The sequence below is a fragment of the Genypterus blacodes genome, unplaced genomic scaffold (genome assembly GCF_046128005.1).
Source record: "Genypterus blacodes isolate CSIRO-AG114 ecotype Tasmania unplaced genomic scaffold, CSIRO-AGI_Gbla_v1 ptg000158l_1, whole genome shotgun sequence".
Classification (NCBI taxonomy): domain Eukaryota; kingdom Metazoa; phylum Chordata; class Actinopteri; order Ophidiiformes; family Ophidiidae; genus Genypterus; species Genypterus blacodes.
In genome coordinates this window covers 887,158-907,380 of record NW_027466959.1, presented here as the reverse complement: position 1 = coordinate 907,380, position 20,223 = coordinate 887,158, and the positions used below count along the sequence as shown (strand labels likewise).

At 44.3% G+C, this 20,223-nt stretch overlaps 1 protein-coding gene across 1 annotated transcript; it reads left to right on the top strand.

Moving 5' to 3' along the window:
- Window positions 1–22: 22 nt before the first annotated feature.
- slc41a2b (solute carrier family 41 member 2b) lies at window positions 23–18,937 on the top strand. Its single transcript, XM_076167377.1, has 11 exons — window positions 23–125; window positions 1,892–2,544; window positions 2,874–2,981; window positions 4,334–4,405; window positions 5,215–5,359; window positions 5,697–5,843; window positions 8,068–8,215; window positions 8,975–9,054; window positions 12,781–12,912; window positions 13,096–13,244; window positions 16,827–18,937. The coding sequence occupies exons 2-11, from the start codon at window positions 2,035–2,037 to the stop codon at window positions 17,010–17,012; spliced, it is 1,677 nt and encodes a 558-aa protein (XP_076023492.1). The 5' UTR covers window positions 23–125; window positions 1,892–2,034; the 3' UTR covers window positions 17,013–18,937.
- Window positions 18,938–20,223: the final 1,286 nt, after the last annotated feature.

Here is a 20,223-nt window from a genome sequence, read left to right as displayed (position 1 = left end):
GACTCCTCTTGTCTCTATATTTGATCTTTGTAGGTTCTTCAGTGACGCGGCTCTCTGGCTGTCTGTCAAGGAAAAAGCGAAGCTGCATCCCTGTTCTGGATGAAACCTCTTCCTTTAAAAGAACGGTGAGTTCAATTCTATTTAATAAACACAACTTACGCAAATATGATACAATTTAGTCTTATTATTTACCAGCTACCGCTCCCTAAAGTGTGATCCCGTTTCACGCTGAAAGTGCAGTGGAGCCTCCTTCTCTTCACTGTTTTGAATTTCACCCAGCTAGCTAACATAGCGCAGAGTCTGAGCTCACATTATGTCGTTTATAAACACAAACACTGCGAGCTTAGAATAAATAGTTTGTTTGGTTTAGCGTTTGTATTTAAACACGTTTAACAAGACGACCATAGAGCAACACAAACATGTCTCACGCCGTGGTTGGGTCACAGGTAAACTGGAGGCCTGAACAAAGATACAGGGACTTTAAAAGAAAAGTAAGATCAAATAAACGAACTCAAGAATATAGAACAATTAGTAGATTTGATCAGAGAAACGTTACGTTTAGCTTCCTGTATTTTCTCCACGAAAGTTAATATTTAATTGCACACCAGCAACTTTGTATTTCTTTAAGAAAATGAAGCTAAATGTGTTCGACTCACGCTATAGTTTAGATTTTGTTGACTGCGTGCTTTAAATTTCTTCAGGTAGAGATTTCCAATTCCCAAAAGTAGTTCAATCACTACTATTAAATGGACACAACCACTGGGGAACGGTGATTGTTTAGTTCATCTACTTCAAACTTCACAACATCAAAAGTTACTCAAACGAAATATTATACCTCTAGATTTTAACAAATTTAAATGAAGAAAGTACAGATGAAGATAGACACTTAGTCGTCCTTTACCCTCAACTCAGAACGATAAGGGAGCGTAGACCCTCACCCAGACAGCACCTGTCAATCATAAACAGGGGTGGGAAAAGAAGGAGAGCAGAGCAGAACAGGATCTTCCCACAGTACAAACATGAGATATCACTGTACTTATCATCATGGCATATATGGACAATATTATCAGCTACCAGTGACAAGAAATTAGCAGGCAAAACTGCACAGGAAGTACAAACAACCTGAGATGGAGTTAAAGTGGGAGTTATTCAGAACACTGATACTTTAATTAAGGCTAGTCTGGAGTCGGGAGCAGTGTTGGACGAGGAGAGATACGTTCTGTATTGTTGGTAAATGTATTGGGCTTCTCCAAAAGATTATAGTGACTTGAGCAAAGCACCCTCAGTCCCCCCAGCCTCCCCTGCTCCTCCTGCTCCTCCTGCTCCTCCTGCTCCTCCTGCTCCTCCTGCTAAGTGGCAATAACGTTTGCTAACTCACCCCTAACCCCGGCCAGCTGAGACATCCTGTATGATGATGTCATGAACAACTGTGGCATCGTTCATGATTCTAATTACGTCTCTAATGTCCCACAACTGTAATGTGTTAAGGACAAATATAAAAGATTTGAAAAGCAAACTTTGAGTCCTGGGCACAAAACTCCCTCTAATGTAATCTAATGTAATCTAATGTAATCTAATGTAATGTGGTCTAATCTGATAGCATTTCTCTCCTCGTGTGGCGAACATTGAGCTCCTTCACACAGACGCCAGCTGCTTCTTTCCCGTGCTGATTCAGCGTTACCGTTCCTTAGGATACATTGTCCCGGACTTACAGCTTGCTTTACATAACGTTTATGTGAGAAGTACACAGCTGTCTGGTCTTTACACGGCTGAGGCCCATAAAATTGTGAAAACATCCCATAAACTTCTAGCTCCTCCTTTTGCTCTTACGTCATTGAGTTGTGACTTGAACTTCTTGGTTCCTCTCACGTTCTCCTTCATTTGATTCCAGCTGACGAGGCTCCGAAGCCCATCTTCACCCCCATGGACGGGATAGTGGAGCTGGAGTAATCCGGCTTCATCCGGCCTCACCTGGACCCCTGCTCTGCCAAGCTGACTGACAGGAGATGAGACAGCGCGGCCTCAGATCACATCATGAATATCCAGAGTCTCGGGGGAGCCATTGGGGAGTCCCTGGGCTCTAGCCTGACCGTGCGTATGAGCGCACTCAAGCCCGTTTCCTCCGGCCGGATCACCTCTCTGTTCCAGACCATGGTGCCCACCGGCTACACAAAGCTGCAGGAGGAGCGGCTGGCCATGGTGGACCTGGGAGCCAAACCTGAGACTGGCTCACAAAATGGCTACCGACCCGACACGTGTCACGCAGAAGGGCGACGGCTCCACGACCGGGCGTCTCGCTCCTCCGTGAGTTTGTCCGATTGCGGCGATGGACGCTACTCTGAGACAGAACCCATGCTGGCTGAGGGGAGACTGTCGGGAGAGGAGGCAGATGAAGAGGACGAGGATGAAGAGGTTGGGTTGGGAATGGCTCCGCCCAACATGCCCAAGGAGTCGCCGCTGGCTATGGCCTTGCAGATCCTGCTGCCTTTCTTGCTGGCTGGGTTCGGCACCGTGTCAGCAGGGATGGTGCTGGATATCGTGCAGGTACGCTACGGTCGTGCTCAGGTGGGACGGAGCTGGACAGAGTGTGGAATTAACACCTCTGAACATTATCAGCTTCTAAAGACAGGAGTTAGAGCAAGGGATTGGATTTATACGGGTGCACCCAATAAAGTGTAAAAGGAGTAATGACCAGAAAGTTTCAAACCAGAACAACAAACCAATCTGTTGTTGTTTTGAGGTTCACACGGGGACGTTTGAGGGATTTGCCTGTTTGTAAATGTCAATATGTCATTTCAGTTTAAAGAAAGAAGGCTGGCTGTCAGTTTTAATATCAAATATGATCAATCAAACCAACTGTGTGTTGTCTGCAGCACTGGGAGGCGTTCAGATACATCACAGAGATCTTTATCCTGGTTCCTGCCCTGCTCGGCCTGAAGGGAAACCTGGAGATGACGCTGGCTTCCAGGCTGTCCACAGCGGTGAGCGAGAGACACACACACACACACACACACACACACACACACACACACACACACACACACACACACACACACACACACACACACACACACACACACACACACACACACACACACACACACACACACACACACACACACACAGGTTATAAGATTCTGATTCCAAACTCTCTGCTGGACCCTGAATGCATCATGGGTTCTTCTTGTGGTTGCACGAGGTCATTGTGGCTTTGTTGTTTACAGTTATATATATATTTCTGTGGTGGCGTCTCATCACCACAGCCCCGGTCCTTCTGTTGTTGTGTTCGGTTGTTGTCGGTTCTATTTGATGACATATCTGTGACGTACATTAATCCTCCCTCCCTTTCATTACACTTCTCCTGTTATTTCTCCTGAAGTGAAACGGAGAGGAAAACAAACAGGACTGATGCCTTCAAAGAGAAGTCTGACCTTTCGTCTGTTAGTCAGTGTGTGGATGAGACGCCTTCAACACTCACAACTCTACAAACTAAATAAGAACGCTTAGAGCTAAATCTTGTCGTGAGCTCTTCTTATAAGAGGTCAGCAGCTGTGGAATGAGTTGAGGACTTTGATAATCGAGCAGATTGAAAGAGCCGTGTTACCGTTTAGCGTTTGACAAATGAATCAGAGGGAGCGGGGACAGGACAGCTTTAGGTGTTTGTTAGATTGCCAGTATATATTTGTCCGTATTGAGTTGAAAGGCTGTGAGGTAGAAATAAGTGAGGGAGCAGAATCCTGTCTTTGTTTGCTCTCCGGCTCAGCCTTGGCTCCTTCCATACAGGCTCCTCATTCACAGCTCTGTGTCAACACGGACAGTGAGGCTCTGAGTCTCAGCTCCGACTCCCTGCTCAGCTTTGTTTTCATTTTACTCTGCTTCCATACAGAAAAGCCAATAGTATCTACAGCATTACTATCAGAAGTCTGTCTGGAGCCACAGAACACATATCAGCCTTATAATGAAGATAATAAAGCCTTTTAAGTCTAAATGAGGCTACAACATTCCTTTATGTATGATTTTATATAGAGAGAAGACAGGTAGAGAGAGATAATGTGTATATATATATAAATGTATTTACTGTACGTTGCACCATGAAGCCCATAAGTCAAACTACCGCCCGCTGCCTGGATGTTTTGACCCAAACTCTGTCCTCTGTCCTCTGTCCTCTGTCCTCTCTGCTCTCTGCTATGCAAATGCTCTTCTCAGAGGTGACTCCTGTGTTTAATTTTCCATTGTACGTCTGCATTATTAGACAAACCTAGGAGGGAGTTGTGTCTCATGAAGGAGCTCTGACAGAATGTTACCTAACATGTTTGCTGCTCCTTTGTCACAGGTGAACGTGGGCAAAATGGATTCCCCTCTAGAGAAGTGGAATCTCATCATAGGAAACCTGGCACTGAAGCAGGTAAACACTCAGGACTCTCTCTGCTGTTGTCTCTCATGTGTGTTACTGTCCCTTTAATGTTACTGTCAACCACGATGATAATCTGTGAAACCCTGCAGGATGTTTACTAGGGCTCAAATGTTCGTTGCCATCAGTTTAGTAGAACTCTAAAAGAGTCCAGGCTCTGCTAATCATCTACCCACACTCTGATAAGTGCCAACACATACGCAACAGGGAGATGTTTTCATGCTCTGTGTGTGTCTGAATGTAGGGCAATGAAATCAGATCAAACAAGTGTTTTGTAATGTAAAACTGAACTGAACATGCTGTGACATTATTCCATAACATCATACAGTATCATAGACCCTGACAGACACACACACACACACACACACACACACACACACACACACACACACACACACACACACACACACACACACACACACACACACACACACACACACACACACACACACACACACACACACACACACACACACACACACACACGGGATCCGAAAGTCTGAGAGTGAGAATATTTATAAAAAGTGTAAAAGTATTGATTAATAGACACATTTTCCCCAAAAACGCAGGGAATAAATGCATAAAAAAATCACAAATATACGTAAATCTTGAAATCCTGGGGTGACTCATTTTGTGTAGAAGGCAGTTTGTAACATTTGTGACAGCTTCATAGTGTTTGTAGCTGTAATGCTTTTTGTCACTTTATGATGGATGATCTGCTGATATCCTTTTTCCTTTATCCGTTTAACTCTGCTTCCTTCTCTCTCTCTCTCTCTCTCTTTCTCTTGCCGTCTCTCGTCCAGGTCCAGGCCACGGTGGTGGGCTTCCTGGCAGCGGTAGCAGCTGTGATCCTTGGCTGGATCCCAGAAGGAAAGTTCCAGATGAGCCACGCTGTGCTGCTCTGCTCCAGCAGCGTGGCTACGGCCTTCATAGCTTCACTGCTGCAGGGTAAACAAACACAAACGCACAAAACACCCTGTCTGCACAACTACGTCCCACTGTTTAAAACAAACTGATAAAGCTGTTTCCCCTCAGAGGTCTGTTCACCCAGGTCACTACTTGTAACTGATACACACACACACACACACACACACACACACACACACACACACACACACACACACACACACACACACACACACACACACACACACACACACACACACACACACACATTTAGAAAGAAAGTGTGTTTGGATGACACAAGCACTTCACTGTCGCTCGCCTACTGATACATGTGTGAGTGACAGGACTAACATGACGTCATTGCTTCTGTTTGCTTCAGGTATCATCATGGTCGGCGTGATCGTCGGGTCGAAGAAGACCGGCATCAACCCGGACAATGTGGCCACGCCCATCGCTGCCAGTTTCGGTGACCTCATAACGTTGGCAATCCTGGCCTGGATCAGCCAGGGCCTCTACAACTGTTTGGGTAGGAGAATAACAACCCTCCACTTAAAGCCACAGGGAAAGTAGTTAAGTCACCAGGTCCTTAGACAGATGAGAGCATGTAGAAGGAGGTCATTATTCCCCTGTAGAACTCAAAAACAAGCAACAAACACGCTAAGAGCTGTGCCAAGTCAGAGGGGAAACAGGAAGTAGTCTGGAACGACCAAAACCACAGAACTGAGGGGGCCACCACCCTTAAGTTTAGTCTAAATTCATCTGACTTTATATTTCACTGTAAATTCATCAGTTGGCATGAGATGACACTTATATCTGTTAGTAACCAGGTTCATTTAACAGCGTCTTAGTGCGACATGACAAGTTTATCGTTCATCCTTCACTACATGACTCCTGCAAGCACATATGTTGGATCTCCATGTTGAAAGGATTTATTGTTCCGTGCTAGTTTATAATAGCAAATTTAAACTCTGTCTTGAGCTGCAGTCTTGTGTTTCCTGATGTGATACTTTGTGGTGACGTGCTGTCCTCAGTCAGCCACTAGAGGTCCCTCCTGCTCCACTGTGTACCATCTCAGCCGTCCAGTCACAGAACAGACCCTCTCTTCTATCCCCACCTCACATTCCTCATGTCAGTCATGTCCTACTCCACCCAGCTTGTGCCACCTTGCATTATTTAACAGCGTTCACACTGGAACCCTGTAGGTGACGGCTGTATGACACAGATGTTCACCTCTTTGAAAAGAGCAGTTTAGTCCTCTGAGCTGAATTCAATAAAGCAAAGATAGGATGTCGTATTTCCAGTGCAGTGCAGTGAGGCCGCCTGGCTGAGGCTCTGTTGGTCTCCAGCTCAGCATTGAACTTGTGATGAGTTTCCTCACAGCTTAATAAGTTTGTTTCTGTGTAGATGATCAAGTCATTTGAACTCTAATGGCTCTAATACTTATAATTCTGAAGCAGAGCAGTTGAGTGGTGATGAGACGCAGGCGAGACAAACCAGCTGTAGGAGCCAAGGCCAGTCACGTTTATTTATAGAATGCTTTTAACAAACACTGCAAGCACTGCAACTAAAGTGCTCCACAGAGAGCTTAGACCAAAAGCTGAGCCTGGGATAGTGAGAGCTTAAGATGAAGGGAGATGTGGACATGAACACACCAGTTTATTAGGTACACTTGTTTAATCGTATTCACTCCAATTCATCAACTCTGAAAGACAAATACATTACTTTACATACATACTTACTTTGGATCATGTTATGTTTGTCTTACACACACTTCTGCTGTCTCACACACTTGTCAAATACTACTTTACTACCATTTACTTTATGGTTTCACCTGAATAATCTGCATTACTCAGCAAAAAGGGCGAGCAGAGGTAAACTAGCATGGAAGATCTGTTCATAAGTAAGTTTGATTCAGACACGGGGATGTCAATCAAAGTGCCAAAGCTTCACACACACACATCTTAACCTGTAGAGGGAATGTGATATGGCCTATAGACAGATAGACAGTGTCCATCTGAGCTCAGCTGGAGTTGGGCACCCTGTCAGTGTCAGCATCTGTGCTTCAGAATGGGGCGGTGCTGTCGGCTACCGGACATTTCTCTAAATTGGTTTTTTAGCCGTGGCTGTCAGTATTTCAGCCTCAGCCTTTATATTACAGAAGGAATCAGGCTCTGCTAGAGTCCATAACATCTGAGCCTGAACAATGCTCCCCTTTCTGTTCTCCAGGTATGAGACTATCAGGGTCATAAATCAGGTGACTGCTCCCTAATCACACTTATTTAGTGCTTTAGAATGGGGTCCTGCTGGAAACCTGTGTGTGTGTGTGTGTGTGTGTGTGTGTGTGTGTGTGTGTGTGTGTGTGTGTGTGTGTGTGTGTGTGTGTGTGTGTGTGTGTGTGTGTGTGTGTGTGTGTGTGTGTGTGTGTGTGTGTGTGTGTGTGTGTGTGTGTGTGTGTGTGTGTGTGTGTGTGTGTGTGTGTGTGTGTGTGTGTGTGTGTGTGTGTGTGTGTGTGTGTGTGTCCATCCAAATGGACTGAAAAAAAAGGAATGTTCTTTTATTTCAACAGACGGGTCAAGGCTTCTTATAATAGTCTGGACAGCGGCCATGTTGTGCTCTACATTATAGTGTGTTGTGTCTCTTCACTCTGCTGTTATAAGTTGTACCTGTGCACAATGACTTGAGACAACTGTAAAGATAAATGAATGAAGATTGGATGTCAGCAGTGTGTTGTCTCTTGTCTGCGTCCCCAGACTCTTACCCGTACGTGTCGTCGCTGTTCTGTGCCTTCTTCATGTGTCTGACTCCTCTGTGGATCGTCATCTCCTCCAAGCACCCAGCCAGCCGCACTCTGCTCTACTCTGGATGGGAGCCAGTCATCACTGCAATGGTCATCAGCAGGTGTGTGTGTGTGTGTGTGTGTGTGTGTGTGTGTGTGTGTGTGTGTGTGTGTGTGTGTGTGTGTGTGTGTGTGTGTGTGTGTGTGTGTGTGTGTGTGTGTGTGTGTGTGTGTGTGTGTGTGTGTGTGTGTGTGTGTGTGTGTGTGTGTGTGTGTGTGTGTGTGTGTGTCCGGCCGCTATTCTGCATCTACAGTTCACACTGTCTGGTTTGCTTGATGATTCATCCCCTAAACAAATTGCAGCACACACACACACACACACACACACCCTCCCTCGGGGTCCCCTTGAGCCTGGCAGCTTTTCAAATGGAGCCTGTAGGGACGAGGGCATGATTGTCTCTCGCTCTCTCTCTCGCTCTCTCTCTCTCTCTCTCTCACTCTTACTCTCTCGCTCTCTCTCGCTCTCTCTCTCTCTCGCTCGCTCTCTAGTGCTGTGCCGCTCAACACTCGGTGCAGGTGATTGCACATTTCTGAGGTTTCATAGAGACACACACAAGTACAAATATTGGCTCGATACACCACAGGCTGAAAACAATCCACCCATCTTTCATCTTCTCTCTCCATCACACTCTGATACTGATTATTTTTAGACAAGTACACTCATCCCCCCCCCCCCCCCTCACACTTTGTCTCTGTTGCTCTTTGCGTCTCTCTTTCACACACACACACACACACACACACACACACACACACACACACACACACACACACACACACATAGTAACACCAGCTAATGATGTAATTGTCGTTGTGTCCTGCAGCATCGGCGGGCTCATCCTGGACAAAACAGTGTCTGATCCAAAAATGGCTGGAATCGTAGTTTACACCCCGGTCATCAACGGTGAGTAACGGCGGTCGGTGCTGCCGCCGTCTCCTCGTCAACGCTTCTAAGGTATCGTTGCTCATTTGCAATTTACGTCGCCGTCGGGCACTTAGCGTGAAGCGTTTGCTCTGGCAGACGGGTTTGAAGTCATTTCAAGGGATTTGGGGAAACAATTTTAATTAAAGAGATGAGATGTTAGGTATGGAAGAGAAGCTAATGTTCCTTTGTTCAAATCTCTTATGAGACTGAAACTCAAAGTGCAACACAAACCAAGCTGGAAAGAGGAGTTTTTGCAGTTCTAGTCCACTTGTCAGTCGCAGACAAATCTGTGAGAATCTGGTTGAGTCTGAGATCTTCAAAGCTATGAAACTCTCCCGGCCCGTGCCTCAACTTCCTTCTAAGAATGTTTAAAAAGTGTCTGTTTAAACTCCTTCAGGTCCTCTCTTGATGTTTTCTACACTCTCTACTTGTTTCCTGGCCCGCTGAGGTTCTGTGAGTGGCGTTTCTCTGATGGGTTTAAATCATATTTTGTGTTTGGATTTGACTTTAAAGAAATAGGAATAACTCTGAATAAATTCCGTCTCGCTGATTAAAGACAGCGGTTTGCAAAATAACAACCGCTGTCTTTGTTTATCAACTTCAAATCTAAGTCCACTCTATCTCCGTTTGATTTCCCTCCTTGCACAGTATTGACCGCTCCTCCAGCCGTGGGAATCACGCAGCTTAAGGATGAAGCATAAACCGACTGTTAAGTTTGGCTCAATTATCCCTCTCGGTTTTGTAATCAATGCACTGTTTGACCCTCAGAGCCCGAGATGAGGAACGAGGGTTTATAGACGTGATGGATTACACAGCAAAGAGTTCATTTGTCTCCCACTCTGCAGCTCCACAGTGTTAAGGCTTTACTTTAAGACAGGCCTCAGTCTCAACTTTCTGAAGAAATAAGTGAAGAAACCAAGACTCAAATGTCTCTCTGCATAAATGAGTTTACTAATGAGACAGATATGAGACATAATGATGTCATCAGACTCAGTCTCTTGTCCGTTTACCGTCGGTGCCTCTTCTCTCTGCTAATCGCTGCGACCGGGGCCGGGGCTCTGGCACCTTGACAACAAGAGATAAGCCTTTAATTAAATGGCATTAATGGGAGACATTTAACGAGATGGAAGATGATTCTGCCTGTAATTGGTTTTCAGCAGAGTCGTATCCTGGGCACAAATTAGCTGTGGAGTCGAGTCTGAGTGAGCAGGAGTGTATCGTTTAGATTTCTGTGACCCGAAACCTTTACGATTTAGGAAATTCAATCATATTTTATATACTTTAAAAGTCAAAAGAAATTGCAACAAAGGGTAGAGAGGTGTGTGTGTGTGTGTGTGTGTGTGTGTGTGTGTGTGTGTGTGTGTGTGTGTGTGTGTGTGTGTGTGTGTGTGTGTGTGTGTGTGTGTGTGTGTGTGTGTGTGTGTGTGTGTGTGTGTGTGTGTGTGTGTGTGTGTGTGTGTGTGTGTGTGTGTGTGTGTGTGTGTGTGTGTGTGTGTGTGTGTGTGTGTGTGTGTGTGTGTGTGTGTGTGTGTGTGTGTGTGACCTGTTCCTCCTTCTGGGCCCAAATAAGCAGCACTCCCATGTCTCTCCCTCCACCTTTAACCTCTGCTGAAATGAAACCGCCTGACCTTTGACCTACGCCCACATCAGCCGTCACTGAGTCATGCCCGTGTCCCAAAATCCCAGTGCACAGAAGAAGAAGAGAGAAGGGGAAACAGTGATCTGTGTTTAGAGAACATCGATGTTAGTTCAATACCTTGAGTATTAAAACAAATAGCTTCAGATCCTCACATTTGGCTCAGAAATGATGTAATTAATTTGTTTCCCTAATCATTATTTCATTAATTGGCAGTCTAGTTAATAATTGAAACATTTCTTGGCCTCAGCCCCGATGGCATTGCAACAAGAACATGAAAATAAAACCATTAAACCTTTAGAATACTTTATAATCCGTTAGCTTTGCATCATTCCTTATACAAATTGGTACAATGAGCAGTCTCACCTCTAGAGTCAACGTATGGGATTGGCTCACACTGAAAGATGATGTTCTTAATACAGATGGTTATGCAGATTAGACCCAGAACGTCCTGTGTGTGTGTGCAGGGCCGATGATGTGAAGGAACATCCAGGCTATGAGCCGAGTGTAAAGTGGGTGGAAGCAGACAGACGAGGCTAAAGGAGTGTAAATGCTCATTGTTGCGTTCTGTCTGTGTACAGGCCCGGTGGGACGGCTGGTAATGCTCCAATAAAATGTCACCACGCAGACAAAGAGCCACAATGAATTGAATTAAGTGGACACTGTCCCGAGGTGCTCGCAGGGTCTAATGTAATATACTCGCCACAATAACAAGATGGTGGAGGAACCAGAGACACAGACTCCACTCTGTTCCTTCTCCTCTTATATATGGAATCCTGTGCCCACAAACACACGGTGCCTCAGAGCCCAACACATCTGAGAAGAGCTCAACTGCTTTAATGACATTTCTTTCATTAAATGATTCCTGTTCATTTTCTCCACATCTGTCATGGCGCTCGGCTGAGTCGGTTCTGATTAGAGCCTGTCTGATGATGAGAACAACCAAGGTTCCTTTAAGTTTGCTATCTTAGAGTTGTGATAGCTGCAGTAGGACGCATATTGGATAGTTGCGTTGATATAAATGGATAATTAGAGAATAAACATTACAGGTGTGGTTATACTGCCATATCTAGAAGCAAAGACCTGCTGGTGAGACCTTGGCTCGGTGCGGCTCTAGTTTCCAGTCACGAAAGCCTTTCCCCCCTCTGCCGTGAAGCGCTCTGTAGCCACCTATCTGTGAGCTCTGCGGCGAGGCCTCGTCACCAGACTGTGGCCATAGCGATGAAAGACGAGAGGAAGTTACTCTGTGTGCTGTTTGCCAAAGGGAAAGTGTGATAGCTGCCGCATGTGAATGTAAAATGGCCCCGTGCTGGAGGAGAACAGATGGTGTGCCACATTCTCACGGAGAACGTTCCTCTGTTTGACAGTAATTAAAATCTAACATGAAGGCGGGAAGAAGGAGAAAAAAAAAAAAGAAGTCCCGTTCTGCCTGGAGTCTCTTTCTCAAACCTGCAATCTCTATGTGTGTATGTTCTGTTTGTCAAGCTGTTTCTATTCCTCTCTCCTGTCTTGTGGTTGTGTTCTGCCTTAAACCACAGCTCCAATGGGAGATTGTACATTTGGACTCAGGGGAGTTCTGTTACATCAGATCTCTAATGACAGCTACTTGTAGGAGTGTGACAGGATGAGGATCAGGATGGAACTTTGATTTCTGACAACTGAACAATTCTCACAGGAGTAAAATTGATAAAACTTGGAAAAAGTCTTCAGAAAGTAGCAGAACTACAAGACAAGAACATGATGAATGATACAAGATAACATAATGCTGGTGCTAGAAGAGACGTGAGAAGAGATGAACATCCACAGTCAATCAATTGAAAACCTGACGAGTGGCAAAATGGAAAAGTAGATCCGTCCATTAAGCAGCGTCTTTATCGGTCCATTAGAAAACATTTAAAGCCCAACTTATTCAGAACTCATTTAATTTCCTAAGAGCGTTAAGAACTACCTCTAGGTCCATATCAATATTGACTGCACCACTTTAATGCCTGTGTGCATTATAGACCATGGTAGAATCATCTTACTGATCATTGATCTCACACACACACACACTGTTTTTCCTCCTGCAGGTATCGGAGGAAACCTGGTGGCCATTCAGTCCAGCAGAATCTCCACTCACCTCCATTTCCACTGTGCTCCTGGTGAGGTTCCTGAGGAGAACAAGGGCTGCTACTATCCCTGCCGCACCTTCTGTGGCTCAGGTCGGTGGAACCACTCACACCAGCCTTCAACCCAAATCATGTATCCAGACATGATAGCTTTGATTGATTTATAACAAACTCTTCCAGCAGTGTTGGAGAAAGCGTAAGAGGTTTGTTGTTATTGTTTTTAATGGGACTCAAGTCAATGCATTCCCCCCCCACCCCCTCTTCGTGTTTCCAAAGGAGCCAATCACCGCTCAGCTCAGGTGCTCCTCCTGTTGGTGCTCCCTGGTCACCTGATCTTCCTCTACACCATCCACCTGATGAAGAGCGGCCACACCACCATGACCCCCATCTTCACGTCCGTCTACTTAGCTGCGGCTCTGTTTCAGGTGAGCAGGCATAGTTTATATTTATATATTATGACTTTTCTCGTGGCCCAACTTGAGGTTTTTTGTACCAAACTAGCTACATTAAAAGACTAAAGAGGCCCTTACTTAAGTGTTTCCTGTCCTGAAATCTGAACAAATAATTAAGGGGCTATCTAACGGTTTTTCGTACAGTTATTATTTTTAGACAAACGAAAGACCAAAGCTCTGCGACATGATTTGATTTAAGTGGTTCTGTTTTGTTGCCACTGATTTGAAGATAGCTGCTGACTAAGTTGGACGTGTGTGTGTGTGTGTGTGTGTGTGTGTGTGTGTGTGTGTGTGTGTGTGTGTGTGTGTGTGTGTGTGTGTGTGTGTGTGTGTGTGTGTGTGTGTGTGTGTGTGTGTGTGTGTGTGTGTGTGTGTGTGTGTGTGTGTGTGTGTGTGTGTGTGTGTGTGTGTGTGTGTGTGTGTGTGTGTGTGTGTGTGTGTGTGTGTGTGTGTGTGTGTGTGTGTGTGACACAGAACCTTGGCTACAAAAAGTTCATTATTCAATGGCAGAAAGTATGTTTTGTTCTTCATCATCAGTGAGCCAGGAGTTGTGCTCATGCCTTAAACAATACCACTCCTACAACGTCTCTTTGTTGTGTGTGTTTAGACTGCAGTGTGTAGTCTAAACAGTAATGATTGCAGTAATGATTCATCCTAAGGGAGGGAAGGACTGGAATCTTCTGTCTGTCTGTTGTCTGATTTTGTGTGTGTTGTGGTCGTACTTTGAGTGAAGGCTTTTCTCTCCTGAATGGAAACATTGAACACTAGTCATCCTGGTTGCATTGGATTTGTAATCTATCCATATTAGTTCTGTCCAAAGCCAGTGGAGCTGCTTTAAGGATGCGTCGGCTCCAGATCAAACTTCATACCACAGGCCAGACCCTGGGGTTCTATGGGTGGAACCTGGAATCAGCTCTTTCCCCCTTCTTAATGCAATCATAATCAAGACAGTGACAGAGACATTGAACAGCCCCATCTATGGGATTCATCACAACTAAACCTTGGTGTCTCAGGTCCAAAGCACACAATAGTCTGTCAGAATAACCCTCCATCTCTTATTCTAGTTCTCCAGTGTCTTTGACAAGTTCCAATTTCAGATTAACATCAAATTGTTTATGGAGTAATTGTTAAATGAAGCGTATAATGAAAGAGACAGCAGACATGTCCTCACCTGCCGTGTCGTCACTTCATTTCTCCTCCTGCAGCGCCTCCATCTTCACTCAGCCTCTGCAGCTCCACTCCACTGTGGGCTCTAATGATTGTCATTAAATATCTGTTAGACAAAGGGACACACACTCAGCCATATTGAGTGTGTGTCTGTGGGCAGTGGAAGTCTGAAATTAGAATCTGTCATTTCATTTTCTTCTCCAAATGGAGCTCATATTGAAAAGCTCATCTAAGGTCGGCAGCAGCAGCAGCGTGAGATGTGAGTTTCCACATTAATTACCTTTAAATCCTCTGCATCACTGCGTAACTCTGAACTGGAAGGACTTTAGGACTTTATTGCAATATCACAGCAGCTGTATTGACTGGAGGAACCCTTGGAAATGAAATGAAGTGGATGTTAGCCTTCCATTGTCCACAAGCCAAAGTCTCAGGCTGACGTATTCTGAAGTGACAGAGTCTGAACTACAGCAACAAGTCACACCTCTGATCTCTCCAAAGGCTTCATCCCTCCACACACACTCATCAGGGAGCATCGTTGTTGGCTTTCATGATGGTGAAATTAAACAAAGAACAAAATATGCAAATCAACATGATTGACCTGTGTGACAGAGTGGGTTGAAACGTCAACAACAACAACAACAACGATGGTGGTTGATGGTTAAACTGCTGTCTGTGAGCTCAGAAATGAGCAAAGCTTTACACTGATGAATAGATGTGTGTGTGTGTGTGTCATGATGCAGAGGCTTTAAGTGGTTATACAACAAATCCAGACTTCTAACAACTGCAGTTCAAGGCCTAAAAGCTGACTTCCTGTCTTCAGAACCTTATAGCCGTACTGTACTGCACTGTACTGTACTACAGCAGTCCCAGTGACTTGAGTTTACAGCGACGGCCTCTAATCTGGCTTTAATCTGCGTTAAGGACGAAGCACTTCATCATCATCATCATCATCATTTCCTCTGCAAGGACAAAAATAAAGCTTGTCAAGATGTTTCAGATACAGGAGATGCAAGAGTGGGGAGATTCCACACAATTGTAAAGATAAGACAGATGTAGAGGGTGAGAGATAAAAAAAAAGGGGACATGAAAGTATTCAACTAATGCACAGTAGAGTTCAGTTTTAGTCCTGAACTAAAGACGGCGACAGCTGCCGAGCAGATGTTGGAGAAATTCTGATCAACACAATTCCTTCATGAGTCCATTGTGTGATGAAGATGATGATGATGATGTATCTCCGGACCTTGATGATTGACCTAAAGCCGGGGTTCTTACTGCATTGCACCAAATCACGGCACGGCAACCAGATTCCCTAAGAAATCAGATTCTGTAATAGTTTGCCGGCGCACACTCACTCTCTCCTCTGACCTCCAGATACTGACATGATGAAGAGGGAACACAAAGCCTGGCCATGATATCATATCTTTATAAAGCAATAGAAGGGACTTTGGACCTTTTCTTTAAAGTTCCTAGCTGAAAGAACGACTTTGCCTTCATTCTTCATCTTCTTCTAGTTATTATGTTGGAGCATGAATCCACTCGACTCTCTATCCATCAGTGTTCAGAATGCAGACACAGGAACGTCTTTACCTTTCAAATGATTTCACTGGGGGCATTTAGCTCAACCAGAACACTTCAGTCATCTTCAGATAGATATTTATTTTCTCTCCCTGTGTTTCTCATCTGGAGCTCAGTGTGTCTTTGAGGTTGACGGTAGTTCTCAATGCCGTATGAACATAAACGCTCTCTATTCCCTTCTCCCTTCACCAATTTGCTGCTCTTCTTACCTCGTCAGTGCCAGAATCCTTTCATGGAACTGTGTATCTGTATCTATACAGTATTTGCCCGACAGACCCTGGACATTTCTTTCCCCCTTAAATGATATTCTCCCTTATCTTTCCGTCTCTGTTTCTCTCCGGACGGTTCCTTCCCTGCCTGAACACTTGAATTATGAATGCCTCTTACTCGTCTCTTAGTCCAGTACTCCTTCTCTCGATTGCTCCCTTGATTCTTTGGTTGTGACTGGAGTCCTTGGTCTAAATCAGCGAGTGAGGGTTTATTTGTGTCTGTTTACTGAAAATATCTAGGCGATGTGGAGCCAAGATATCCCATTATAGCTCAATAACATGATAGAAGTTAAACATATACTAGCAGAACCAGGCCATGGATGTTGTGCTGTGTTCACCAGCCTGAACAGGAGAGAGTAGATCATTGTTGAACACATACCAGGTCACAGGTCAGGCAGGACATGCTGCAACCTTTCCACAGCAGCACCTGTTTGATTGGCTTTGGTTTTCTTTATGTTAACCTCTCACTCCTTGCCCTTTCTGTTGCTTAGATCAATCAGTAGATCCGTTTCCTGTTCTAATCTCCTCTCTCTCTTTCCTTCAGGTGTTTCTCTTGTTGTGTATAGCAGACTGGATGGTGCACTCCATGTGGCAAAGCGGCAAAGACCCGGACAGCTTCTCCATCCCCTACCTGACCGCTCTGGGGGACCTGCTGGGCACGGCCCTGCTGGCTCTCAGCTTCCACTTCCTGTGGCTCATAGGTGACCAGGACAGTGACGTGGGCGACTGAGGCGGCAAAAGGGGGGGGCGCCAATGACCAGGATCTCCCTCACGTGTCATTCGCCGCCTTGTACTCTTAAGGGTCCCTCGTGCTCTCTTGTACAGGACTTTGGGTGCTGTCTGTCACGTGCCGGGTGACGCCTCTGCTTCTCATCCTGGATGAAACTCGGGTGCCCCAGAACGCCCTTATAGACGATTAGTTGCTTAAACCACGCAATGGTTTGAAACAACAAGACTCTTTTCTGCACCTGGCTCTTTTTTTCTATTCCATCAATTCAAACTGTTCTTGAGAGAAACGTTCATCTGCGTTGTTTGCACCAAGGCACTTATTGGGGATAATTCAAAGTAAAACACGGGGCCAGATTGAACTCTGTAAGCATTCAACTGCGTTGTGCACCTTGTTGTCTCTTTCATACGGTTGTTGTTTCGGCCTCTTTTTCCATTGAAACTGTTACGATATTCCTTCAGTTGCATAATCGCAATGATGCAACAAATAAGACCTGTTCCTACCTGACAATAAATTTCGACAGTATGAAGTCTGGTTGATGTTTTAAATACAAAACATTTGTCTCACATTAGATGGCGATTGGAAATCCGGTACAAAAGCCCAGACACAGAACTCTCAGCAGTGTGTGGATGAAGGTGCGTCACTCTGCACCTCCTCTCTTCTAATGCAGTGTTTTAAAGCAGATCATTTTCTTTGGCTGATTTGATTAACTTTGACATGAACGTGATCAGCAGAAAGAATGACTCTTAATATGCAGCAGCTCATTATCACAATGCTTCTCACTTGTTTCTACCCAATACACATCATACAGGTAATGGGACACCGGTGTCTCATTCAGTATATGGGAGGAGCTTCAGTTATTACAGTACTTGTGTTGAGTTCCCAATGCTACAATCCTAGCATTGTTTGGCTGGTATACCGTATTTAGTGAGGGTGGCTGGTATAAACAGTATGTTTGGGATGTAGCACACACGGTCTTCTTTCCCATCTTGTGTGTGACAGAGCAGTGAATGGATCCACGGGCAGCTGTGGTGGACTGGGAGATAGAAAAAGGAAGACGACATGTGTCAGGAGGCTATTATGAGCATGTGCTTACTGTGCTCACGTGTCATGGTAGCAGGTCTGCCAGCACCAGAATTGAGAAGGAATCTTTCTCACCTTAAACAAAAAAGCAGCATTGGTTAGAAAACGTTTCTCCTTCTGTCTACCAGCTTTTTAAAGGTGACCTCTTCTTTCTTTGTCTGAAGAACAGTTATGGGTTTCATATTTCAGTATTTTGGTTTTTGTCGGCACACGTAGATGTTAACAATCCTTCCCATCACTCATGTAAAACAAAACCCTATCACAGCCATTTTCATGTAAACATACATCTGATTATTGTATTCATTGGGACTAAATCACTTAATTCATGTTTTCTTCAGTGTCTACATTTCTGGTCTTCCATATATTTCCTTTGGTCTTAGCTCCAGTTCATTCAGCGCCTCGCTTTCTAAATGTCAGAAGATTGATCTGGCCTCAGCAGTAACAACCTGATGACTTAATCAATCAATCAATCCCTGTAATCCCTGGAAGACTGACATGAGGGTAATCATCTCACTTATTTATAAATAGGAGCTTAAACCAAACCATCATCCTAATGTGATTAACCAGTAGAGTGTGCATGTAAATGTCTCCCCTCAGCTCCATCACAACTCGTGCCTCCTGAGATTCATTGGTAGACAAAGTATCTTTCTCTGTCTGCCATTAACAGGTTGTTTTCTGACGCATTTTAATACTGTGCATCGAAAGTTCTTTTCCTTTTGTACTTGTTGTGAGTTCTGAGACGATAACGATGGCACATTTGAAGAGTTTCATTCCAGAGTTGGACCATTTTTGATTCCTGGAATGGCATCACATTTAGAAAATGTTGGAATATTGGTTTGTAATAATTTTCTCCAAAATACCCACATAACTGTTTTTTGGAATCAAACCCTTTATTTGCTTCTGAGGTTTATATGGCACAACAATGTTTTAATAAAAGTCTTGCAATAAATGTTGCATCTCTTTTCTTTTCTTTTTCAATAGGCTTTTTTTTAATAGTTTTTTCTTTATGAACACACAAACAAGTAGAACAACCAATGATCTCAACAAATATATATAAACTAAACATTAAAATATACATAGCTAGCAGCATATGAATTGTCACAGTTAACCAATAATAATAATAATAAAAATGAATGTAAATTGAACTGTCAAGTCCCTAAATGACCAATCAATCAGTTATAACACGGATGGGGAAATGTCACTCAGATGTCAGATTGTCAGTCTGCTCCATGTAATCAAGGCGACTTGACAAGTCGAGTCTTTGGATTTGCATTCAAGTCTAGGTTAAATATTCCATCTGTATTTTATCTCATATCAGTCTGTGGCATCAGGAGATTGTTGTGGGTGTGTTGTCAATCCATTTAAAATGGATGGAATGTTTTTCCCAGGCAGCAAATGTAAGGATATTAAAGAGAGCCTCCTCTGACTGAGGACTTTGATTGAGGAGCACGGCAGGCCGAGGAGCAATCTCTCAGGATCGAGTTCAATCTAGCTATAAGGAAAAATCGACTTAGGTTTGTCTACAATTTGTCCCCAGCCCTTTCTGAGTATAAACTCCACATACACAACGGCTCAAACTTCCCACCTCAATGCAGCTTTTTGGAAATATGTTTGTGATGTTTGGATTCATCTTGTGTTTAATTTGGGGAGAAATCTTTAGGCGATGTAATTGTTTGAATAGTGTTTCTAATGTTCTGTTACAAATGGAGATCTCTCTAGAACCAGAGGACCAGAGGTTGATTTCATATGTTTTTGAGTGAAGCTTCGGATTTGACAAACTATTTTCACCCCTTAATATTTAGCGCAAAAAGAACATTAGTTGGCTTAATACTTACATTGAAGGTTTCTAAGCCCAGCCACACTGAATCTGCTCCTGCTGCACCCGTCCTCATATGGAGTTGAGCTGTAAACCCCTGGTGCTGTTGCCCAATGAGGATGAGGAGCTGTGATAGAGATGGACAACAAATATCTTCACTCTCATTTGTCTTTGCCTTGACTGAGCTTTCCATAATCCACATTCTTCCATGTCTCCATGACAACGGCAACTGGCAGCGCTTCTCTCACTTGACCTCAGCAAGTTGAGGAAAAAAAAACATGCTTGCACAGATTTCACCGCCCACATCCAAAACAA

Excerpts from the sequence above, each read along its gene's own strand:
- slc41a2b (XM_076167377.1), top strand. The coding sequence starts at position 2,035 with ATGAATATCCAGAGTCTCGGGGGAGCCATTGGGGAGTCCCTGGGCTCT. Across the intron at positions 8,216-8,974 it reads ACTGCAATGGTCATCAGCAG|CATCGGCGGGCTCATCCTGG; the intron begins GTGTGTGTGTGT and ends TGTGTCCTGCAG. Across the intron at positions 13,245-16,826 it reads TAGCTGCGGCTCTGTTTCAG|GTGTTTCTCTTGTTGTGTAT; the intron begins GTGAGCAGGCAT and ends TCTTTCCTTCAG.